At 46.2% G+C, this 24,967-nt stretch overlaps 2 protein-coding genes across 2 annotated transcripts; both read right to left on the reverse strand.

Moving 5' to 3' along the window:
- Positions 1 to 2,836: 2,836 nt before the first annotated feature.
- ANKRD23 (ankyrin repeat domain 23) lies at positions 2,837 to 8,685 on the reverse strand. The gene is made up of 9 exons (XM_058684324.1): positions 8,559 to 8,685; positions 7,073 to 7,219; positions 6,773 to 6,898; positions 5,648 to 5,773; positions 5,282 to 5,380; positions 5,099 to 5,197; positions 4,844 to 4,942; positions 4,603 to 4,701; positions 2,837 to 4,512 (listed from the first exon to the last, which is right to left on the reverse strand). Exons 1-9 carry the CDS (start codon positions 8,583 to 8,585, stop codon positions 4,417 to 4,419), a joined length of 918 nt encoding a protein of 305 aa, XP_058540307.1. The 5' UTR covers positions 8,586 to 8,685; the 3' UTR covers positions 2,837 to 4,416.
- ANKRD39 (ankyrin repeat domain 39) lies at positions 7,106 to 24,967 on the reverse strand. The gene is made up of 5 exons (XM_058684327.1): positions 24,822 to 24,967; positions 19,772 to 19,875; positions 19,158 to 19,361; positions 11,103 to 11,284; positions 7,106 to 7,219 (listed from the first exon to the last, which is right to left on the reverse strand). The coding sequence occupies exons 1-4, from the start codon at positions 24,919 to 24,921 to the stop codon at positions 11,141 to 11,143; spliced, it is 552 nt and encodes a 183-aa protein (XP_058540310.1). The 5' UTR covers positions 24,922 to 24,967; the 3' UTR covers positions 7,106 to 7,219; positions 11,103 to 11,140.

The raw sequence follows: 24,967 nt of genomic DNA on the forward strand, positions 1-24,967 counted from the left end.
GTAAATGTCCAGTAATGCAATTGTTAGGTTGTATGGTCATTGCATAGTTGTTTTTTTTTTTTTTTTAATGTTTATTTTTGGAGACAGCAGAAGGCAGGGGGAGGGGCAGAAAGAGAGGGGGTCAGAGGATCTTAAGTGGTCTCCACACTGCCAGCAGAGAGCCTGAAGTAGGGCTCAAACTCATGAACAGTGAGATCATGACCTGAGCCTACATCAGAGGCTTGACTGAATGAGCCACCCAGGTGCCTCTCTGCATGGTTAGTTTTTTAAACAAACTGCTACATGTCTTTAGCTGTACAATTTTATGTTCCTATTAGGGATGTGTGCGTGATCCAGTTTCTCTAAATCTTCATTTGGTATTGTCACCATTTTTTATTTTAGCCATTCTGGTAGGTGTGTAGTGATATCTTTGTGGCTTCTAGTTGTATTAACAGAATGGCTGATGTGTATCTTCTCGTGTGCTTATTTTGTGAAATACCTGTTCTTTTGCCTTTTTTTTTTTAATTTTTTTCTAATGTTTTATTTTTGAGAGAGTGCAAACTGAGGAGGGGCAGAGAGAGAGAGAGGGAGACACAGAATGTGAAACAGACTCCAGGCTCTGAACTGTCAGCACAGAGCCTGATGTGGGGCTCGAACCCACAACTGTGAGATGATGACCTGAGCTGAAGTTGAACATTTACTGACTGGGCTACCCAGGTGCCCCTTGCCCATTTTCTTTTAAGTTCTGTTTATTTTGAGAGCACGAGCAGGAGAGGGTCAGAGAGAGAGAGAGAGAGAGAATATCCCAAGCAGGCCCTGCACTGTCAGCGCAGAGCCCAGTGGGGGGCTCGAATTCACCAACTGCGAGACCATGACCTGAACTGAAACCAATAGTTGGACGCTCAAACAGCTGAGCCACCCAGGTGCCCCTCTTTTTGCCCATTTGTAATTGGTTTGGTCTTTCACTATTGTTTTGAATTCTTTATATATTCTAAATACTAGGCCTTTGTTGGATTTTTGGTTTGCAAACATTTTCTCCCAGTCCCTTATTTTTTTCATATTCTAAACAGGATTCTTTATATAGTTAAAGTTTTTAATTTTGATGAACTCCAGTTTACCCGTTTTCTTTTATGGATTGTGCTTTTGGTATCATGTCTAAACTTTACCTAGTCCTAGATCCCAAAGATTGTTTTGTTTTTGTTTTTGTTTTTTTTTAATTTTTCAAATGTTTCTGAGAGAGTGCAAGTAGGGGAGGGGCAGAGAGAGAGGGAGACACAGAATCTAAAGCAGGCTCCAGGCTCTGAGCTGTCAACACAGAGCCCAATGTGGGGCTTAACCCCAGGAATCAAGAGATCATGACCTGAGCCAAAGCTGGACACTTAACTGATTGAGATGTCCAGGTGCCCCTCCTGTTTTTTGTACAATCTTTACAGTTTTATGTTTTATGTTTAAGTCTGTGATCCATTTGAGTTAATTTTTGTGCAAGATTTAGGTTTTGTTTTTAATGTTTGAGAGAGGGAGGCATAGCAAGTGCACGTGGGCAGGGGAGGGGCAGAGAGAGAAGGGAGAGAGAATCTCAAGCAGGTTCTGCTGTCAGCACAGAGCCTGCTGTCAGCACAGATCCAGCACAGGGCTGGATCTCATGAACTGTGAGATTATGACCTGAGCTGAAATCAAGAGTTGAATGCTTAACCAACTGAGAGCTACCCAGGTGCCCCAAGGGTTTTTTTTTTCAGCCTATAGATGTCCAGTTGCTCTGGCACCAGTTGTTGAAAAGGCATTCCTCTATTACATTTTTTTTTGCACCTTTGTCAAAAATCAGTTGGGCATATTTCTATGTTTGCATTGTCTGTTCTGTTCCATTCACTGATCTCTGTCACTCCATTAATTCCACAGTCATGATTACCATAGCTTTATATTAAGTCTTGAAGTCGGGTAGACCAGTTCCTCCCACTTTATTTTTCAAAGATGTTTTACCTATGAGTTTCTAAGTAATCTTATCTACAAAAAAAATCTTGCTGGGATTTTTGGTAGGAGCTGCATTAAACCTGTACGTCAATTTGGGGAGAATTGACATCTTTACTAGGTCTCATCTTCCAATCCACGAACAAGGTAGGTCTCCATTTATTTTAACTCTCCTTTAATTTTGTTCATCAGTGTGTTGAAGTTTTCAGCATACAAGTCCTTAAATGTTTTGTTAGATTTACATCTAAGTACTATTTTCATTTTTAAAAGCAATTTTTAAGTGGAACTGTGTTTTTTTAAGTTTCATGTCCACGTAGTCATTGCTAATATGCAGAAATAGGCCTTTGTATGTTTGTTTTAGATCTTGAGATCCTGAACTCCTTTATTCTAGGTGATTTTTTTTGTAGATCCTTAAGGGTTTCCTACATAGAGAGGTGTGTCATCTGCATCATAGTGGTGATACCTGGGTCCTACCCCAGAGAGAATTTAGCTTGGACATCAAGACTTTTTTTTTTTTTTTTTTTTTTGAGAAAAAGTCGGGGAGGGACAGAGGGAGAGGATCTTAAGCAGGACTATGACCTGAGCCGAAATTAAGAGTCAGAAGCTTACCAGGAACCCCTGGACATCAGGACTTTTTAAAACCTTCCCTCATGATTGTGATAAGCAGCCAAGTCTGAGAACCAGTGCTCTTGGAACTTGCCCATCAGTGAGTGAGTGAGTGATGCCTTGAGCACACAAGCCAAGTGCCTGGACTCCCCACTCTGCACTTGGGAGCCCATCTTGCTGTCAGGCCAGTATGGTTAACAGGCTTGAGCTTTGCTGCTGAGGAAGACAAGGCCTCGGACCTAATGAGCTGGCCCCTCCCAGCCCAGAACAGACAAGTAGGCTGTGATGGATAGTCAACCAGTTTTAATGAACAAAAAATATTGATGCGTATAAAATGGTGTTTTTGTCAAGTAAGGGTCCCCATTTTCTAGATGGGGGGTCGTCTTCTCCATGGACTTGAATGCCTATTTCTCCTATGGCTCCGGCACCTGGGCAAACTGTCCTTACAGTTCACCACAGGGCAGGGGCTGTCCATGAGAAGGGAAGGTGTGTGGCCCCCGGTGGGAGCTCTAGTCGCTTTTTCCATCCTAAGAATAGCCTTGTGCTTGGCCCAAGAAGGCCACCAATGTTAGACTAGAAAGAACTGCAAAATGGTGTCAATCCAGGTACCTTATGTATGTGAGGGAGGCTGACCCTTCATCTTAAAGCTGGGGCCTCAGCTTGTAGTTCTCCATTTAGGGCAAAGTTCCTTAAAACTCATTTTCTGCCAGTTCAGGACCCAGCCCTGCCAGCAGTATGGGTCTGCGCCAGTGCACCATGGAGCGGAAAAGGCAGTGGAAGGAAGGGACCTTCAGGAGAGCTTGTGGGAAGCTGGGTCCTAAATCTGCCACCACTTAGCAGAGGAGGGAAAGCAGCAGGTGTGCTCCTCACTCTCCTCTGCTTCCCCTCCAGGGCTGAGCCACCAGCTCCTCGATGTCCCACCTCAGCGGTGGGACAAAGGAGAGCAGGTGCAGCTGCAAGGTCCAGGCTCAAGCTCTAGTGCCAGGGCGATGTTGCCTGAGGCAAAGTAAGTAGGGTTACGGGCCACCACCCCAAAAGCTGGGTGGGCCACAAGCAATCCCCAGCTCCCAGGCACTTCACCCTTACCAGAAGCGCCACCAGCTGGTCAACTAGAGAGCGGCAGGCAGGCTGACCAAAGCCCTGAGGCAGTAGGCACAAAGTTTCCCTAAAATAAACATCAGCTCTAGCTCCTCAGTCTTAGGGCTTCTGAGGCAACCAGGTTGGTACTGGACTTCTGCAGTGGGGCCTCAAACCTATTGAGCGTCCCCTCCAGACTGCCAGACCCACCTCCAGAATCCCTAAGGCCAAAGTTGTCTAGAGCCACTCCACATGCTATCAGGGTTGCTGCTGATAGGAGTGGAATTCCCCAGAGAAACCCCTGCCCCAGGGCAGCCACAAGCCTTGTACTGAATCCCCGCCCCCCTCTCCCTCGTGGAGGGAGGGACACAGTCTCTCAGACTGAGGATCAGGGGACACCAAGGACACCTAGTACCCAACCCTGGGCAGCTCAAGGTTTAGGACTTATTTTTCGCTCCATCCTGGATTCCCACTCTCCCTACACTGTTCCTCATCTGGACCCACTTTGTTCCCTGCTTCCCTGTGGTCCTCTGCGTCAGCCCTTCCTAGCTGGTGCCCTGGCAGGAAACAAGTCAGCCCTGACTCGGGCCAGGGAGGCCTGCTTTATTCACCTGCTGGCCTCAGTGCTGCTGCTCAGTCCTGTTAGGACTGGCCTGAGGAAGCAGTCCCAGGACAGAGGAATAAGGACTGAGGTGAGACCCACAGAGTGATGCGGATGACAAGACATAAGGATGGGAGGTAAAGGGGATGGAATGGTGGCTGTGAAGTGACCTTGCAGGTCTGCTGTCACTAGTACCGGGTGCGGGGATGCCCAACATGGGCCTGCAGAGCTTCCCGGATGCCCCGCTGCCAGTCTCGTGCTAGCTGCACCGGGGTCACTGAGGCCTAGGAACAAGGATACTGGATCAGTCCCCTTCTCCTTAAGAGCTCCACCCACACTTCTCAGGCCAGGGCCTCAGCCCTGCTCATACTCACCACATTTTGCACGCCCAGCTTGGCTCCATAGAGCAGCAGTACCTTCATGGCTTTGTAGTGGCCATGCCGCACAGCCTCGTGTAGAGCTGTGTCCCCTTCCTGTTGAGAAAGGGGATGTTATCCTCCCAACCTCCCCAACTTTGGAAGGTCCAAGTTGGCAAGTGCTGTCCTCGAGCTCTGGCTCTCTCAGTCACTGTTCCCGGGTGGAGCTGACCCAAGTCCAAAAGGCCCAGCACCTTACCTTGTCCTGTGCGTCAATGTGGGCTCCACACGCAATGAGATGCTCCAGGCAGTCACAGTGTTTCGTGCGCACGGCCACATGCAGGGGGGTGCTCCAGATCTAAGGGAGTGGATGAGAATCTGTCTGCTCCCAAGTGGTGAGGCCTCATTGCAACCCCAAAAGGCTGTGCTTTCGCTTCTCCACAAATAGCTTGAGCTCTTGTGCATTCTTGGGTCTTCTCTTTAGCAGACCACCCCACAGCAGTGCACCCCTCACCTTGTCCCGGGCGTTGACCTGGGCTCCCTGGTTAAGCAGCTGTTTGAGGATGTCCAGGTGTCCTCCACGGCAGGCCCAGAACACAGGTGTCCTGTCCAGCTACAAAACAAAAGCATCAACGTACTGACGTGCTGTGTGCAAGGCAGGGTGTCTGCCGTGAGGGTGGGCCTTCCCAGTTCTCACCAAGTCTCGAGCATCCACAGTGGCACCTGCCTCCAACAGCTTGTTCACGAGCTGGCTGTGACCCTTCAAACAGGCCCAGTGCAAGGCTGTGCGGTGCAGCTGGGGTAGAGACAGGAGATGAGGCAGAGGGAGCATGGCCACCCCTTTAAGGCCCTGCCCCGGGTCCTATTCCCAGTATTGGGTTCCTTGAACAGATGTGCCTGCTGCCTGATCACACCAAGGGCCCTTCCCTCCTGGCTCAGGAGGCAACTCGTGCCCCATAAGATAGAAAAGGCCTGCAGTTTCGTAGGCCAGAACTAAAATACCCTGAAGACAGCACCCCTGCAGCTGCTGACACTGCAGTCTGATTCACCCCACTCTCACTACCTTGTCATGGGCACTGGGGTCCCCTCCATCTGTCAGGTACTTGTCAATCAGGGTCTCCTGGTTCTCAGCAGCTGCCTTCAGGAACATCTCCAGGTCCACAGACTCCAGCTGGGCCTGGGGCTGCAGCTGGATAAGTTGAAGGAGACCAAATCATTTCCCAAAACCACAGGCCTCTGGGGCCCTACCACTCTTGCCAAGCGGGCCCCTAAGAGCTGGCTAAAGACTAGCATTGGCTGGTGGCTTGTACAAATCAAGAGTTTTTTAATCTTTTTTTCCCACAAGCAGGAGGGGGCAAAGAGAGAGGGAGAGAGAATCCCAAGCAGGTTCTGCACTGTCAGCATGAAGCCTGATGCGGGGCTCAAACTCATGAACGGTGAGGTTGCGACTGAAGCCAAAACCAATGGTCGGATGCTTAACTGACTAAGCCACCCAGGTGCCCCCAAATCAGAGATTCTTAAAAACCCACCCCCCAGGAGATTCTGACTGACTAGGCACCTATTATGCCCATTATGGGTTGCCTTGCCCCCCACCCCCTAAGTTTATATGCTAAAATCCCAACCCCAGGACCTTAGCATGTGGCCTTATTTGGAAATAAGCAGCTGGAATTAGTTAAAATGAAGTCACACTGGAATAAAGTGGGCCCTAATCCAATATGAGTGGTGTCCTTAATGAAAGGGGACATGTGGACACAGCATGCACATGGGGAGAGTGCCATGTGAACTCAGGCAGAGACTGGTTGGGGTGATGTACCCGCAAGCCAGGGAACACCAAAGCTAGCCACCAAGCCCCGGGAGCTAGAAGGCTGGTAGGGATAGACTTTCCCCCACAGCCCTCACAAGGAACCAACCCAACCCCGCTGACACTTTGATCTCAGACTTCTAGCCTCCAGAACTGGGAGAATAACCTTCTGTTGTTTAAGCCACCCTGTGTGTGGTCCCCCAGCAAACAAGTAGGGGGCTGTGTGCCCTCCAAAATGGATTTCATTCAGCTTGGCAGGCCCTGGCAGTGAGCTGGTGGCTGGCAGCATCCACTCTTCCCCAAGCCCTCCCGGGGGAGAGGAAGCACTTCCCCACAAACTCCGGCCCCAGGTGTGGGGCCCTCCCCTCACCCTGACTCCTCACTTACCTTAACCGTGGGCTCAGGTGCCCTAGGGGGGACTCTGCGTTTCAGTCGTTTTCTCCGTCTTTGAACCAAGTTTTCCAAGTCAGCCAGAGTCTCCAGATTCAGTCTGGAGTTGTTCAATCTCTCAAGCTGGGGCACAAGACCAGACCACACCAGTAGTCAGCCTTGGTCATGGAAGCCTCGGGGGCAGGCTCCTGGCTGGGGTCACTATGTCTCCCACCCACCGGAGGGACCCCAGCCGCCTGAGGCCCTCACTGCTGACCCTTGGCGTTGGCACCCACTGGGCCCCCAAGCACTGCTCACTTTCTTCTTCTTCTCTTCTTCGAGTTTCCACTGCTCCCAGGCCACGGCCTCTTGGGCTCTCAGCCTCCAGGCTCTGGGCCCGCCTCCACAATCAGCAACGCCATGTCCACATCCCGACGCTTTCCTTTCAACTCTTTCTCCACATACCTGTAGGAGCAGGATAAGGATAAACACTCAGAAAAATGAAGAGTCCTTAGAAGACACAGCAGTGCAGTACAGGGATCCTGGGAAGAGCAGACCTACAGAGATTAGTGTTGTGGACTTCGGGGTGGTCTGACCCTTCGCAGTTTCCTGGTGCTCTGCTGGCATGCTCCCTGCCACCTGTGGATGTTGGCTCTCACCTACTATAGTGTTGGTGTTGCCTGGGGCCCAGGATAACTGCCGCCTACCCTGTCCTGTCAGCAGGACACAGGGTCAGGGGCGTGACGCCACATCTATTTATACTGCTGGGCTTGTGTCCAGGTATGCTCAGGGTAGGTGACACCTCAGCTTCCCTCCTGGGCCATCGTCCTTACATTCCTACCAGACCACGCCATACTGCCATCTAACCCCGAGCTCAGAAGGACAGAGGACATGCCTCGTGGGTAAAATTGTGAACTCCTGGGTTTAAATCTTGGCTCCTGTGAAGTTCTGTTTCTTCATCACTAGAATGAGGGTAACACTAGCAATTAGCTCACGAGGCTGAGGAGGAAACTAAGTACTGGGACTTTGCTGGGGCAGAACCCACCATATCATGATCTGTTATCCCCCGCACCCACTGGGGGTTCAAGAGCTGGGGAGCACTAAGGAATAAGGATACTGGGGGAGAGGGGAAACGGGATGACAGATGGCAGAGCCTAGGGCTCCCAGCATGCAGAACTAACTAGTAAACGCTGGCAACCTAACTTTCCTCAAGCCCAGCAACCCACTTCCCAGCAGAGGCTGCACTGGGCTGGGCCCGCCAAGGCAGTGGCCTGCAGAGGGGCTTACTGGGCAACCTGAGTCCTGGGCCTCCCGTGCCTTGCCTCACCAAAACAGACACCCCTAAGTGTCACTGGTGTCACCGCTTCTCTCACTGCCTGGGAACTCAAGAGCACCCTTCCTCTACCCCAAGCAAGGCAGCCAGACCCTCTGGACCATTTCCAGAGTGATGGTTATCCTAGCAGCTGAACTAAACCCACACCCCAGCTACACTCGTATCTTCCAAAGTAACCTACCACTTCCAATTTCTCTTTTACCATCACAGTCCAGAGGAAAACTCACTAAACTTGAGGGCTGTCACGTCTGCCGTCACTCCGCATCTTCCCATTGCTTCCCTCTCTCGCTACCTCACAGAACTGGGCTGCCACACCAGAAAACCACCGCATGTTTCTGCTCCTAAAACCTGATCCTTAGACCACAGATAGAAGCTGCCTGCCCTCTTCTAGCTGGACCTCCTCGTTCTGCTGAGCCAGCCTGCAGTCTAGACAATCGCCTGGCCTCCCTCCCCTCTGCCCCTTGTTCTTACCAACTGCTGGATGCTGATGACATCCATGGTCCCCCCTGCTCTTCACACCCCCAGTGAGAGGAGCTGAGTGGCTCAGCCCTTTTATAGAGAGCTAGCTCCTGGGGGCAGGGCAGGCCAGAGGCTTTTGCCTGGGCCAGATAGCTCAGTGGCTCTGTAACACTGACCAAAATACCAGTGTGGGCGTATAGCCCGCTGAAGGCAGCAGGAACCACTTTCAGCTGAGTCAGGTGCACTCTCAGACACCCACTCTCCTGCACCTGCTCAGGAGTGGTCCAACCAATAAACGGATGCAGGGGTGCTTGGGCCACTAGAGAAGAGTTGAGTGTGATCCTCCATGTTGCTGCAGGTCTAGCTGCCTGAGATCCTAAAAAACCCAGCCAGCCTGTCCTAAGCAAAAGGAGGCCAGAATCCTAGAGGATATCTCTGGAAGGACAGGCCTAAGAGGCTGACCTCTGCGTCAGGAATCCTCATGGCATCTACAGGAGGAAATCAGGCTTCAAGCGACCTCCCACTCCCAGTTTCAAGACTGCCCTCCCTACTCTTGCTGGTTTCTTTCCCCAGGTGGCCCTCACTTCTCCCTTATAGTTCCTGTTTCTTCTCCCTCACCACTCTGAGAGTCAGTGTTTTAAATTATACCACCACCAGGGGCCAAGTCCAGCCTGTCATCAGCACCTCATGCCTCTTGAAAAGCCAAGTCCCACACATGCAGGTCCCCTACCCAACGCCCTCCTGGCAGGGAGCATGCCTTTCCACATGGAAGCTGAACGGAGATCCACTCCAGGTCCAAGTACGGAATGTCAACCATTAATCCAGTCACAAAGCAACCTGTCTCAAGCCACCAAAGTCAAACTTCCTAATTCCCTTTAAGATGCCAAGCATGCCCTTCACCCAGCTGTGCCTTGAATTCTGCTTTGACCTTTGAAAGGAAATCTGATAGGTAGTAAATAAGATTCCAGAATTGGAGCTACATGAGTAGAGATGACCTGAACCAGAGGGAGGGAAGAACTACAGGCCAAGGAAAGCCCAAGGGCCCAAAGGGCTGGGAATGGTTCCACCCACAGCTGGCTTCTTGGTAAATACATCCAAGTTTTGAAACTTAGGGAACCTGGAGGTTTTTAGAGAAACTTGGTCCTTATGCACCAGGGGTTTTTGTCTAGGGTGATTTCTTGCCTTTGAGAATGCAGAGGGGGAGTTACCTAGAGTGAGGGTAAGTAAGATAAGACAAGACGTCAGTTCTGGACTCAATTGTCTGCCACTGACTGAAACTCTCACCAGTAAAACTAGTTTCTTCCACATGAAATTAACTGGTATGAACTCTTACCAAAAAATTACTCCTTATAAAAAACTGGAAGATAAACAAAACTCAAGATGCACTTGATGAACCACTCTTGCCACAGTGGCCCAGGGGATACCATGTGTACCGGTGTTGTATATATCCTCTTTTCCTCTATGTCTTGTGGATGTACAGTCATGTTTTTATAGCCACGTTTTAAGAGGCATCACACTGATCCCAACTCAGCACGCTTTCCACATTAGCCTACACTGCACTCTGCTAAACTTCCCCCAAATGACACGTGTCCCAGAATTTAATCATTGCCCTAACAGAGAGAACTTCGCTTGTCTCCCTCCCTTCCTCCTTTTTTTTTAAATTACACTACATGCTCCAATGCACAACTCTGTAAACGTCTCTGTAAGTAAATTTATGGATATTTCTCTAAGTAGCTACAGAGAAATCAAATTATTGGCCCTACTCACTTAAGTTTTGATAGATATTGTCAAACTGCTGTCTACAGCAGGTGTACCAATTTCCATGAGCAGATACCAACAAAGTGATGGTAAGAAAGAAAAAAACCACAATATTACTATCCAGAATATACAAACTCCTATGAATCAATCAAAGGAAGAAAGTCTTTAAATAGGCAATAGGTATGGACAGGAAGTTCAGAGAAAACAGGTGGTCAACTTTACTGATAATCAGCAATGCAAAATAAAGCAAGAACACTTTTAATCTAGCAGATTGTTAAAATTAATGCAAGTTGAGGAAGTGGGTCCTCCAAATACACTGCTTGCAATGTGCCCAGCACACTCTCTAGTGCTCTCCATAGATTCATTCATTGAACCCCCGCACGGCCCTTAAGGCAGGCCGTATTATAATCATCCTCACCTTACAGATGAGGAAGCCAGGACAGATGGGTGAAGTGACTTTTTCCAAGGGCACTCAGCCAGAAAGTGGCTTTTGTCATCTATTCCGTGGTTTCTTCTAATACTTACATAGTTCTGTTTTTATACTTAGGTCTTTACTTGAAATTTATTTTTGAACATGGGATGAGGTAAGGATACAACTTTATTTTTTCCAAGGGATAGATGTTTCCACATGAACTAATTTAGAATATGATCATCTGTCCAGGCGTAAGCACTTACAGCCCCACGAGATCTACTCCCTCACTTCCACAGTGGCCAGAATGGGGCTCTTCAGGCCTCAGTTTCCCACCCTGCAGCATGGATGCTGACCAAGGCAGGGGCTGGGAGGGCTAGTCTGTGTACCCTTGCATGGCAGCCTACGACAGCAGAAGGGTGGCAGTTCAGCTGGCCAGCAGGTCCCGTAGGTCACTGTCGCAGGGCAGCAGGTCACATGCCAGTCGTGCCTTCCGATCCCGGACAGCCTTCAGGGCTGGGCTGTGTTGCAACAGGAGAGAGCAAATGTCCACGTGACCCTTCTCAGCAGCCTGTGGAGAGAGAGACCTGAATCAAGAGCCATACGCTCACTGGGCCCTGCCCTTTCTTGATCCACTTCTGGGAATTTCTTGGTCCTAAAAAAGGTCTTGTGAAAAGAGAGACACTGGCTGTTTGAGTAGATTTCCCCTAATTCCTACCAAATCCCAACAACTTGCATAAAGATTGGTGGAATTCTCTAGTGCTATTCTGGCAGTTAGCTTGAGTTTTTCTCTCTTGTGTCCTTTGCTCAGTGGCCATTCTTCTCTCTCCAGGCCTGCACATTAAAAACAAATATAGAACCTTAGATCTGAGTGTCTTTTACAAATGTACAAGGGCGTCGGGCACCATGGGTACAACCTATACCAGACACAGCCTCTGCCCTCTGGGACCTTTCAGATGAGCAGAGAAAAATGGGCTCAGTTTCTCAGCTTTCTCCTCTGCCTCTTTTTAACTTAACTCCCCCAGAGGAGAGAGTTAAAGTGACTTCTATAGATTAGTTTATTCAGTGTTCACAATAACCTTCAAAGATAGGAATTATCATTATTCCCATTTTACAGATGGCTTATACAAGTGACTTGTCCAAGGTCACAGAGCCAGTGTGGCAGCCTAGGGACTCTAAACCAGGTCCATCTGACCGCCAAGTCTCAATTCTTAACAACTGTGTTATACCACTTGAATTCCCTGCTCCTCCCAACAGACAGACTGATGTACCTAGGGGCTTTTGAGAGGTGTAAAAATTAATATTAGCAGCAAATATGGTCTGTAATCTGAATCCAGATCTTTATTTTGCAGGTCCTCTTGAGAAATACAGACCCAAGGTTCTCAATTTTGTTGCCTCAATTCAGGCAGTGGTATGTTGTGTGCAGTTGTGAGATGCATTCCAAAGAATTTTTTCAAAAAAAGGACCAAAGTTTTCAAGTAGCTTATTTTTTGAAAAAGAAAAAACAATTCCTATTCCTCACACATGTGCATCCCCTGAATGAGAGAAAAAGGCAGGATACACGCTGAAAAGGCCTCATGCTGTGGGGAACACCAGCCAGCAATATCTGCGGTAGTGTCCTGCCCGTACAAACCCTCCATGGGAGTTAAAACAAAATGAGCAACACCAGTTTAGACCATTAAGAAATAAGCAATCTGCCTCTCCAAATGGCAAGCATCTTAAAAGAAAATAAAACAACATCCGGTTGTTCACTCAGCACATATTCATTGGGCACCTAGGCCAAGAGCTGGGGCTACAACAGTAAACAAGATCAAGTCTTAGCTATCTCTAGGGACAGAGACAGAATTCAAAGGAATTTCAAGGAGAAAAGTTAGGAAAGTCAAGTGCAGGGTGCTTCTGCACATCAGTTGCATGAGCTGCCCACGTCTAAGGAACAGGAAGGCTCTCTGAGGGTGTGATGTAGAAGCTGAGATCCAGAAGGAAAGACAGAAACAAGCCAGATGAAAACTGGGAGAGAGGCATCCAGAAGGCGATAGCTTGATATGTAAGGCCCTGGAGTGTCACCATAATAGGGTCAAGAAACTGAGCCTGAGGGGCGACTGGGTGGCTCAGTTGGTTAAGCATCCAACTGTTGATTTCAGTTCAGGTCAGGATTTCACACTTTGTGAGATCCAGCCCCATGTCAGGCTCCACACTGAGCATGCAGCCTGCTTAGAATTCTCTCTCTCCTCTCTCTCTGCCCATCCATCCAGTATCTGCAAGTATGCTTGCACATACTGTCAAAATAAATAAATAAATAAACATTAAAAAAAGAGAGAGAAAAGAAACTGGGCATCAGTGTTAAGAGACAAGGGGATGGGAGCTCAAGACGGGCACCTGGCTAACTCAGTCAGAAGAGCATGCAACTCTTGATCTTGGGGTGGTGAGTTCAAGTGTCATGTTGGGTGTAGAGATTACTTAAATAATTAAACTTAAAAAAAAAAAAAGATAAACTGGAGGAAAGGTTGACATTTTCCCTTGAAGTGCATGCAAGTGTAATATATCTGAAAATCACTGGATGATGAAATATTCACATCTGGTTTCCTAAAAATTAAGTTGATCTTTGAGACAGCACCCTCCACACCATTTTTTTATTGTGGTAAAAACATTTCACATGAGACCTACCTTCTTAATTAACTGATTTGTGATTTTTAAGTAATCTCTATACCCAACATGGGGCTCAATCCCACAACTCCAAGATCATGGGTCACCTGCTTTCCTGCCTGAACCAGCAAGGCACCCCGAGATCTACCTTAAGAAAGTAATTAGTTTTGGAAATTGTTTTTTTCATATTTACTATTTACTTATTTATCTTGAAAGAGAGCGAGCAAGCGAGCACCTGTGCAAGTGGGAAAGGGACAGAAAGAGAGGGAGAGAGAGAATCCTAAGCAGGTTCTGCGCTCTCAGTGTAGAGCCCCACACGGGGCTCAATCTCACAAACCATGAGACCTGAGCTGAAATCAATAGTCGGATGCTTAACTAAGCCACCAGGGCACCCCGCTAATTGTTCTTTTTATTGTTAAATGATAGCCTCCCACCTTTTAAGTAGGCCAGGACCAATGTGGGGCTTGAACTCAAAATCCTGAGATCAAGTCACATGCTCTACTGACTAGGACAGCCAGGCACCCCACCCTTCTCAACAAATTTAAAGTGTACCACACAGTACAGCCAACTACAGGCACAGTACAGATCCGTAGAACTTAATCAACTTGCCCAAGTGAAACTATACCAGTTCAACAGCAACTCCCTCCCTCCCCCCTGCCCCTGGAAACCACCATTCTACTCTCTGCTTCTAGGTTTGACTATTTTATATATAGGAAAACCTCGTTTTGCTGCATTTTGCTTTACTGAGCTATGCAGGTACGGTGGGTTTTGTTTGTTTGTTTTTATAAACTGAAGGTCTATGGCAACCCTGCATCGAGCAGGGTTTTCTCAATAGCTCTTGGTCACTTCCTATCTGTTATATTTTCATACTTCCTGAAATTTTCAAACTTTTTCATTATTATTGTGTTTGTTACGCTGATTTGTGATGTTTTTTTAATTCACAGAGCATTTTAATTTTTTAATTTTATTTTATTTTTCTGGAGTTTTATTTAACTTGATCCAAGTTAGTTAGCATACAGTGCAACGATTTCAGGAGTAGATTCCTTAATGCCTCTTACCCATTTAGCCCATCCCCCCTCCCACAACCCCTCCAGTAACCCTCTGTTTGTTCTCCATATTTAAGAGTCTCTTATATATTGTCCCCCTCCCTGTTTTTATATTATTTTTGCTTCCCTTCCCTTGTGTTCATCTGTTCTGTGTCTTAAAGTCCTCATATGAGTGAAGTCATATGATTTTTATCTTTCTCTAATTTCCCTTAGCCTAATACCCTCTAGTTCCATCCATGCTGTTGCAAATGGCAAGAGTTCATTCTTTTTTATTGCCAAGTAATACTCCATTGTATGTATGTATGTATGTATGTATGTATGTATGTATGTATGTATGTAAACACACACACACACATACATACCACATCTTCTTTATCCATTCATCCATCGATGAACATTTGGGCTCTTTCCATACTTTGGCTATTGTTGATAGTGCTGCTATAAACATTTGGGTGCATGTGCTCCTTCGAAACAGCATACCTGTATCCCTTGGATAAATACCTAGTAGTGCAATTGCTGGGTCATAGGGTAGTTCTATTTTTAACTTTTTAAGGAACCTCCATACTGTCTTCCAGAGTGGCTGCACCAGTTTGCATTCCCACCAGCAGTGCAAAAGAGATCCTCTCTCTCTGCATCCTCGCCAACATCTGTTGTTGCCTGAGTTGTTAATGTTAGCCATTCTGACAGGTGTGAGGTGGTATCTCGTGGTTTTGATTTGTATCTCCCTGGTGATGAGGGATGTTGAGCATTTTTTCATGTGTTAGTTGGCCATCTGGATGTCTTCTTTGGAGAAGTGTCTATTCATGTCTTTTGCCCATTTCTTCACTGGATTATTTGTGTTTTGGGTGTTGATTTGATAAGTTCTTTATAGATTTTGGATACTAACCCTTTATCTGATATGTTGTTTGCAAATATCTTCTCCCATTCCGTCAGGTGTCTTTTAGTTTTGCTGATTGTTTCCTTCCCTGTGCAGAAACTTTTTATTTTGATGAGGTCCCAATAGTTCATTTTTGCTTTTGTTTCCTTTGCCTCTGGAGATGTGTTGAGTAAGAAGTTGCTGCAGCCAAGATCAAAGAGATTTTTGCCTGCTTTCTCCTCAAGGATTATGATGGCTTCCTGTCTTACATTTAGGTCTTTCATCCACTTTGAGTTTATGTTTGTGTACGGTGTAAGAAAGCAGTCCAGGTTCATTCTTCTGCATGTCACTATCCAGTTTTCCCAACACCACTTGCTGAAGAGACTGTCTTTATTCCATTGGATATTCTTTCCTGCTTTGTCAAAGATTAGTTGGCCATACATTTGTGAGTCCATTTCTGGGTTCTCTATTCTGTTCCATTGATCTGAGTGTCTGTTCTTATGCCAGTACCATACTGCCTGTATGATTACAGCTTTGTAGTATAGCTTGATGTCTGGAACTGTGATGCCTCCGGCTTTGATTTTCTTTTTCAAGATTGCTTTGGCTATTCACGGTCTTTTCTAGTTCCATATGATCTGTGATCACTAATCTCTGAGGTTACTACTATAATTATTTTGGGATGCCATGAACCACACCCATATGAGATACTGAACTTAATAAATGTGTGTGTTCTGACTGCTACACTGACTGGTTCCCCAGTCTTTCTCTTCCTCGTGCTTCCCTATTCTTTGAAACACAACAATATTGAAATTAAGCCAATTAACAACCTTACAATGGCCTCTCAGTGCTCAAGTGAAAGGAAGAGTCAATCAATGTGGCAAACTTCATTGTCGTCCTAGTTTAAGAAACTGCCGTGATCCAGTGCTTCAGCGCTTCAGCAGCCACTACACTACCCTGACCACCCTGATACCCGGAGCAGGCATTAACATTGAGGTAAGACCCTCTACCAGTACAAAGATTACAACTTGCTGAAAGGTCAGATGGTTAGCATTTTTTAGCAGTAAAGTATTTTTATTTTTTATTAAAAAAAAAATTTTTTTTTAACGTTTATTCATTTTTGAGAGACAGAGAGAGAGCATAAGTGGGGAAGGGGCAGAGCGAGGGAGACACAGAATCCGAAGCAAGCTCCAGGCTCCTAGCTGTGAACACAGAGCCCAACGGGGGGCTCGAACTCACAAACTGCGAGGTCATGACCTGAGCTGAAGTCGGACGCTCAACTGACTGAGCCACCCAGGTGCCCCAGCAATGAAGTATTTTTAAATTAAGGTACATACATTTTTTTTTTGACATAATGCTAGCATACACTAAATATACTATAGTATAAACATAACTTTTATATACACTGGGAAACCAAAAAAATTCCTTTGACTTGCCTCATTATGGTGGTCTGCGTTATGCCTATACCTCATATAAGAGGTATCATGAAGTATAAAAAAAACAAAAACAGGGGCGCCTGGGTGGCTCAGTGGTTAAACATCCGACTCCAGCTCAGGTCGTGATCTTGCAGATCGTTGAGTTCAAGCCCCACATCAGGCCCTGTGCTGACAGCTCAAAGCCTGGACCCTGCTTCAGATTCTGTGTCTCCCTCTCTCTCTGCCCCTCCCTCACTCTCTCTCAAAAATAAACATTAAAAACAAAACAAAACAAAAAAAAACCCAAAAACTCTACTACAAATGTTTTAAAATGTATCTACTAGTGTCTGTATCAAAGTGTTACCCCTGCTCCCATCATATATTTTTTTTTTTTTAAATAACATGTACTGGGCTGTCTGGGTGGCTCAGTCAGTTAAGTGTCTGACTTGGGCTCAGGTCATGATATCAAGGTTTGTGAGTTCAAACTCCACACAGGGCTCTGTGCTGACAGCTTAGAGCTGGGAGTCTGTTTCAGATTCTGTGTCTTCCTCCCTCCCTGTCCCTCCCCAACTTGCGCTCTCTCAAAACTCTCTAAATAAACGTTAAAAAATAATTATAACGTGTATTATTCAACAGTCAGGTGTACAAAATAAATAAAAATAAGAACTCTATCTTTGCTGACCTAACATTTCAAGGCTACTGTACTTAAACAAGCACCTTCCTATCATGCTTCTGGAGTCCAGATTGCTTACTGTGGACTTGCCGACCCCTAGCTGTCTCTGTTACTGCCTGGGGAGGCAGAGTAGAGTGTGTGGAGGAGGAACACTGGCTGCTAAAAGAAAACCCTCCTAGAGGAAGCTCATCAGTGTGTCTTGTCTTCTAATGGCTGAGAACTTGCCACACTACATGCTAGAGGGAACTGAAAGTTGTCTGTGATTGCAGAGCCCCCTTTGAGACATGTCTCTAATATGAAGAGTGAACACAAATTTTTGGTGGACAGCAAAAGTGTCTGCCACAGGTTCTGATGGTAAGTCATGCGGTCAACTACTTAAATTTTTCTGTTTTACAATTTAGGGGCACCTGGGTGGCTCAGTCGGTTGAGTGTCCGACTTTGGCTCAGGTCATAATCTCACAGTTTGTGAATTCAAGCCCTGCATCTGTACTTCAGATCTTCTGTCCCCCTCTCTCTGCCCCTCCCCTGCTCACTCTCTCTCAAAAATAAACAAACATTTTAAAAATAATAAAATAAAATTTCACATCCAGAATTACATTTTGTAGGCTACAATTCAAAAATATTCTTTTATAAAAAAATGTTTATTTTGAGAGAGAAAGAGTGCGTGCACTAGAGCAGGGGAGAGGCAGAGAGAGACGGAGACAGAGAATCCCAAAGTGGCTCCACACAGCCCAACACAGGGCTCAATCTCATGAACTATGAGATCATGACCCGAGCCGAAACCAAGAGTCTTGAGTCCAAGTGCTCAACTGACTGAGCCACCCTGGCGCCCTCCAAAATATTCTTTACTGTGTGTTGTTTAAATAAATAAATAAATATATAAGGAAGGAAGGAAGGAAGGAAGGAAGGAAGGAAGGAAGGAAGGAAGGAAGGAAGGAAGGAAGGAAGAGAAGAGAAGAAGAAAAGATAAACTGGAGAAGCAGGCAGGGGCTAACCCCAGACAGCCTTGTAAAGCAGCTTAAGGCCTTGAAGGCCTCTAAGGTGTGGCATGATCAGAATTAATTTAAAAACCATCACTCTGGGAGAAAACCAAGTGGAGGCGAGAGAAGAATAAATGTATACACATATGCCATAAACATGCATAAACCATTTTTCAAATATGCATAAGAAATCAGTAACAGTGATGCCTTCCTTGAGGGAGGTGCCCTAGAAGATCGACGAACCAGGCATCAGGGTGGAAGGGAATCATTTTCCTGCTGCACTGTTTTGTACTCTTCAAACTCTTCACCATGTGTAGGTATTTCTGGTCAGAAGGTTAATTAAGCAATCACTCTGGTTATAGTATGGAAAGTGGGCTACAGGGACAGGTAAGAGTAGGTGTAAGCTTCATTCAACTTTTTTTTTTTTTTTTTTTTTTTTTTTTTTAAAAGATTTTTAAGTAATCTCTACACGCAATGTAAGGCACAAACTCACAACTCCAAGATCAAGAGTCATATGCTCTACTGACTGAGCCAGCCAGGGGCTGCCCCTAAAGTAGGTGTGAGCTTCAGAAAACTAACTTCATGGAAAAGCATTCATGGCATATCACTAAAGGAAAGAAAAAAAAAAAAAAATGATGCCATACATTTAATTCTAATTTACATGCACAGGAAAAATGCCAGATACGTTAATCCTAAAGTGATGACTGGTAAGCACTGGCATTATAAGTGATTTGCATTTTCCCTTTTCTGCTTTTCCCATGTTTTCTACAGTGAACATGTTATAACTTTTATAATGACAAAAAGCAAGATTTTGAAGGGGGGAAGGGAGCATACCTTATGCAAACTGGTCATGCCATCATCATCTACCAACCTGGGGTTGGACCCATGAGACAGCAGGAGCCGTGCAATTTCAGTGTGCCCACAGTAGCTTGCCCGGTGCAGAGCAGTGGCGCCCCCATGGGTTTGGGCATCACACTTAGCCCCACTTTCCAGCAGGAACTGGCATACAGCATAGTGCCCGTTGCGGCTGGCATAGTGCTGCAGGGAAAAGAGACCAAGTTCAGACAGCAGAGCCCAGGCAGGCAATGAGGGTGGGGGAGGGGTGAGAGCATGGGCTCGGGAGCAAGAGGATGATCTCCATCAGCTATATGACCTGGGCAAGCCTCTTCATTTCTAGCATCAGTTTCCTCAACAGGCAAATGAGGATAATAATTATTCCTATGTCACAGGACTGTTAGGAAAATGAAATTAAATAATTGATGTAAAGCACTTTAACACTAATTAAAAAAAAAAAACAAAACAGGTTCACCTGATGCTTAAAACAGAAAATCTGCTAGGAGAGAAGAAAGGGCAGGAGTAAAGGCAACATAACCCCCTTCCCCACAGGGAGCACGTATCCCACGTGAAAGCTTCTCCCTCCTCTGACCCTGTGTTCCTCCCCAGCTCACCAGAGCAGTGTAGCCAGCTGAGTCAGGCTGGCTAGGGTCTGTTGCCTTCTGGATTAAATATTTCACTCGACCTAGGTCTCCATTCAGGGCTGCTGACCAGATTCCTGTGGAAAGACAACCAAAGTGCTGGATAATGTTGAATGACTGGAGACTTTTAGTGCTTCCTTTACCTCTTGATCTCCATTTTCTCACCTATAAAATGGGGGATTTATTCATTCAACAGATGATATTAACTGAGATCTCCTCTGTGCCAAGGGCTGTCCTAGGAGGTGGCGACGTAGCCGTGGACAAGATAGACAAAGGGCTGGGGTGCCTGGGTGGCTGTCAGTTAAGCATCTGACTTTGGCTCATGTCGTGATCTTGTGGTTCGTGGGTTCGAGCCCCATGTCAGGCTTTGTGCTGACAACTCAGAGCCTGGAACCTGCTTCAGATTCTGTGTCTCCCTTTCTCTCTGCCCTTCCCCCGCTCACACTCTATCTCTCAAAAATAAATAAACGTTAAAAAAAAAAAAAAAAAGATAGACAAGGGGCTTTGTCTAATCAGGACAGTAGAATTGGGCAGACACAGAAATCCCTTCTTCAAACCACTTCAAATACACAAATGTTGGATAAGGTAATGTTTAAAATATTTGAATACACAGGCAAATTTAAAAGCAAGAGAAGGACATTACCAGCTGCCAGAACAAGGTGAAAACCACAGCCAAAGTGGTGAGCAGGTACTGAGTCTGCAGAATCCCAAAAGTCCTTGTAACTAGACACAGATAATTAAAAAAAAAAAAATTTAATGTTTATTTTTGAAAGAGAGTGTGAGAAGGTGAGGGGAAGAGAGAGAGAGAGAGAGAGAGAGAGAGAGAGAGAGAGAGAGAGAATCGGAAGCAGGCTCCAGGCTCTGAGCTGTCAGCACAGAGTCCGACGTAGTCTCGAACCCATGAACCGCAGGATCATGACCTGAGTCGAAGTCAGCACTTAACCAACTGAGCCACCCAGGTGTCCCTGCACATGCATCTTAGAGGCTTTGGCTGGAACAACTGGGCAGGGTCTGCATCAAAGGCTGCAGGCCATATGTATGGCAGGGAATAGATACAGCAAGGTTCTGTGCACAAAGCTGGTGGGCAGGAAGTACCATGTCATGGATGAACTGGGACTGGAAAATCTCTACTTTCCTGGTCTGAATACCAGCAAGAAGCAAGCTGCCAGGCACAGGCACTTCACTCATTCCGCAAATATTTACTGAATACTTACTATGTATCTGGCACTCTTCTGGGCACTAGGGATCAGCCAAGTATTAAAGATCCCTGATCTCCAGTGCTCCCCTTGCCCAGCAAATTTTAGTCTTATGGAGGTTACATTCTAATTATAGGAGACAAACAGGAAAAAAATAAGTCAGGTGGTACTAAGACCTATGAAGAAAAATAGAGCAGAGAAGGGATATGAGCAGTGGTCACAGATGGCATCTTTGATAAGGTGACATCTGAATACAAACTTAAAGGAAATGAGAAAAGGCACCATTTCAATAGGTGTTAGAAGACAGCACAGGCAGAAGAAACCTAAAAAAAAATCAAGCAACTTGGAGATGTGGGACCTATATTTATTTATACCCCTTAGGGAGCAGAACCCCCAAGCTAAGAGTATGTCATAATCTGGATCTGTAATAAAAATGGACCCAGACAAGTGAATGTTATAAGGGCTGCACAGAGGCAACTTTAAAAAAAAAAAAAAAAAAAAGTTTTATACCTCCAGAAGCCAACAAAGGTATGTGGATAATCTCTTACAAAAGAGGACATCCCACCACTCAGCCTATGAGCTCAAAAATTAGAAGCTGTAAAACAAGAAGCAATCCACTGCCATGTGAGACAGTCAGCAAATACAACAAATGGAAAAATGCATGCTTTAAAAATCAGCCATAACAACACAATCTAAAAGACTTTAAAACAACATTTAGGGGTGTCTGGATGGCTCAGTTGTGCATCTGACTTAAGCTCAGGTCATGATCTCACAGTTCATGCATTTGAGTCCCATGTTGGGCTATGCGCTGACAGCGCAGAGCCTGCTTCAGAGTCTGTCTCCCTCTCTCTGCCCCTCGCTCGCTTGTGCTCACTCTCTCAAAAATAAACATTAAAATTTTCTTTAAAAAATAAAAAAAATAAAACAACATTTAATGTGTTCACAGAGATGAAGGAATAGAATCCACAAATCAACAGAACGTTAGGGGTAAAAAAAGAACAAGGAGATCTAAAACAAAAGTCAGGGGCACCTGGCTGGCTCAGCTGGTTGAGCATGTGACTCTTGATCTTGGGGTCATGAGTCTGAGTCCCATGTCAGTTTTAGAGATTACTTTAAAAAAAAAAAAAAGTCAGTAAATTAAAAAATAGAATCACTGAAATAAAACAACAACAACAACAGATGGTTGGACAGTACTGCAGACCCAGCTGGAGAGAGAATGAGTGACTTGGAAATCACCCAGAATGCAGAATGGTAAAGACAAAAATATTAAAAAGAGGTAAAGAAACATAGAAGACAGATTGTACCAACATGTGTCTAATAGGAGTTTAAAAAAGAGAAACTGGACAGAACAGGAGAGGAAATGTCTGAAGAGATATCGTCTAAGAATTATTCTGAAGTAGGGGTACCTGGGTGGGTCAGTTGGTTAAGCGTTTGATTTCAGCTCAGGTCATGATTTCACAGTTCATGGGTTCAAGCCTTGCACTGGGCTTTGTGTTGACAGCTGGGAGCCTGGAGCCTGCTTCGGATTCTGTGTCTCCTGCTCTCTCTGCCCCTCCCTCACTCACACTCTGTCTGTCTCTCTCTCTCTCTCAAAAATACCTAAGCATAAAAAAAGAGAGAGAGAGAATTATTCCCAAGTAAAGGCAACCATGAGTTCTCAGATGAAAACCACATTAAATCCGAAGGAGAGGGGCGCCTGGGTGGCGCAGTCGGTTGAGCGTCCGACTTCAGCCAGGTCACGATCTCGCGGTCCGTGAGTTCGAGCCCCGCGTCAGGCTCTGGGCTGATGGCTCAGAGCCTGGAGCCTGTTTCCGATTCTGTGTCTCCCTCTCTCTGCCCCTCCCCCGTTCATGCTCTGTCTCTCTCTGTCCCAAAAATAAATAAAAAACGTTGAAAAAAAAAATTTAAAAAAAAAATCCGAAGGAGAACTGATCAAAACAAATCTACCATGGTGAAATGACCAAACATCAAGAATAAAGAGAACATTTAAGTTACCAAAAAAGAAAAAAATCACCAGTCATTGAAGAGTAACAAGCAGATTATCAGCTAAATTCTTAACAACAGTAGCAGACAAAAGAAGATAAAGGAAAAATATTTTCAAAGGTTTGAGGGATAAAAAAAATAACTGTCAACGTAGAGTTTTATACCAGTCGAGAGAGAGAGAGAGAGAGAGAGAGAGAGAGAGAAATGAATGAATGAATGAATGAATGAATGTTGGAGAAGCATACTCACTGAAAAAACTTTAAAGGATATACTCCAGGAAACGGGAAAATAAACCCAGAGAGTAGATATATGAAGAAAAAGAATCCACACAAGAAAACAGACAAGGATCTTTCCCATGTGTGGGAAATAGATAATAAATAAGTAAACAAAGTAATGTCAGGTTGTGAAAACTGCTTTAATGAAAGTAATGTAATATATCAGAGTAACCTGGAGGGTAAGGGGCCCTACTTTGGATAGGGCAAGGTTTCTTTCTCAACAGCAGCACAATTGGCATGTTATACCAGATAATTCTTTGCTATGAGGAACTGTCCTGTGCACTGTAGGATGTAGACCAACATCCCTGGTCTCTACCTACAAGATGCCATAGCACCCTCCCAGTAACCCCTGAAATTGTCTCCAGACATTGCCAAAGACCATTTGGGATCAGAACTGCCCCCAGCTGAGAACTACTAGAATGGGGTGTTCAGGGTGGGTCTTTCTGAGGTGACATTTGACCTGAGACCAGAGAGAAAAGCATTAGCTAGCCTGATGTTGCAGGAAGTTCATTCCAAGGAGCTGGGACAGCAAGTACAATGGCCTTAAGTCAGAAAGAGATCTTGCATGTCTGAGAAACCAAAATTGAGCCCAGTGTGACTGAAGTGCAGTGACTGGGGAAAGAAAAGGATGAGGAATAAAATGAGGGCAGAGAAGTAGAACGGGCAGGGATTAGATCAGTTTGTAGGCCATGGAAGGAATCTGAATTTTATTCTAAGAGCAATGAAATCACCTGATTTAATACCTTCAAAAAGTTACTCTGGCCTCTAAGTAGAGAAGAAAACACCATAGGAGGGCAGGAGTGGAAGCAGGAAGGCCCATGAGGGAATTGCTTCAGTAGCCCCAAGAGTGGCAGAAGTGGAGGGAAGTAAGCAGATGCAAGAGTCACTTAATAGTTGGGTCAGAATGCATATAAAGCAGTAGTATCTACCCAACAATTGAGGACAGTGTTATTACTGTATAAGCTGCCTCTGCACAGAGGGATAATACACAGCTTCCCAAGAAGAGAGGACATTTTCTTTCAGCTTTACTGTGTTCCTTACTGGCGATACGATCTCCTTACAGTCTGGGGTAAAAGAGTTACTTCTCAGGTCCCAAAGGTAGAGATAACATCACCTGCGCTGAGGGCCGTGTGTGCCATATCTAAAGCCTACAGGATCCGATACACTAGGGCTCACACCTGAGGTCAGAACGTTAGTTCTCTTCGCAGCGCAGCCCCCTCTGAAGCTTCGTGACCTCCGGGTAGCTGCAATACCCCGAGCTGCTGATTCTGCCGCCCGGCCCCCCAGACACCGAGGGTCCCCGAGTCTCTAGGGGGCGCACCAGCTGAGACGGGCTCCGCCCCACCACTTGGGAAAGTTAACAAAACCAGGGCCTCAGTTTCCCAACCTGCACACGAGACGAAGTTTCCAGTGGCGGAGCCCCTGCCAGGTGCCTGGTGGGATCTCACTGACGCGGGGGCTGGGAGCCCACTGCCCCCCTGGGCTCCCACCCGGCCCGCTGCGGCCCTCGGGGTCCCGCTTCTCGGCCATCTCCTTGTGCCGCGACCTGGAGACAGCGGGGAGCCTCACCCCTGTCGAAGTCCATCTCCTCCAGCGTCTGTTGCACGCCGGACGCCACACCCGGATGAGAGCAGCACGGGCTATCGGCGCATGGCCGCGGCGCCGCCATGCCAGCCTTGGCGCCCGCCCCCGCCCTCGCCCTCCGCCGGTTGTGC

This window comes from Neofelis nebulosa, chromosome 9 (assembly GCF_028018385.1).
Source record: "Neofelis nebulosa isolate mNeoNeb1 chromosome 9, mNeoNeb1.pri, whole genome shotgun sequence".
Taxonomy (NCBI): Eukaryota; Metazoa; Chordata; class Mammalia; order Carnivora; family Felidae; genus Neofelis; species Neofelis nebulosa.

Coding starts and splice junctions, on each gene's coding strand:
- ANKRD23 (XM_058684324.1), bottom strand. CDS start 8,585: ATGGATGTCATCAGCATCCAGCAGTTG. Junction 5,381..5,647: donor ACCCCAGTGCCCATGACAAG/GTAGTGAGAGTG, acceptor TCTCTACCCCAG/CTGCACCGCACAGCCTTGCA. Junction 5,198..5,281: donor CTGTGGATGCTCGAGACTTG/GTGAGAACTGGG, acceptor TTTGTTTTGTAG/CTGGACAGGACACCTGTGTT.
- ANKRD39 (XM_058684327.1), bottom strand. CDS start 24,921: ATGGCGGCGCCGCGGCCATGCGCCGATAGCCCGTGCTGCTCTCATCCG. Junction 19,876..24,821: donor GGAGATGGACTTCGACAGGG/GTGAGGCTCCCC, acceptor GTCTTTCCACAG/GAATCTGGTCAGCAGCCCTG. Junction 11,285..19,157: donor GCATGACCAGTTTGCATAAG/GTATGCTCCCTT, acceptor CTCTCTCCACAG/GCTGCTGAGAAGGGTCACGT.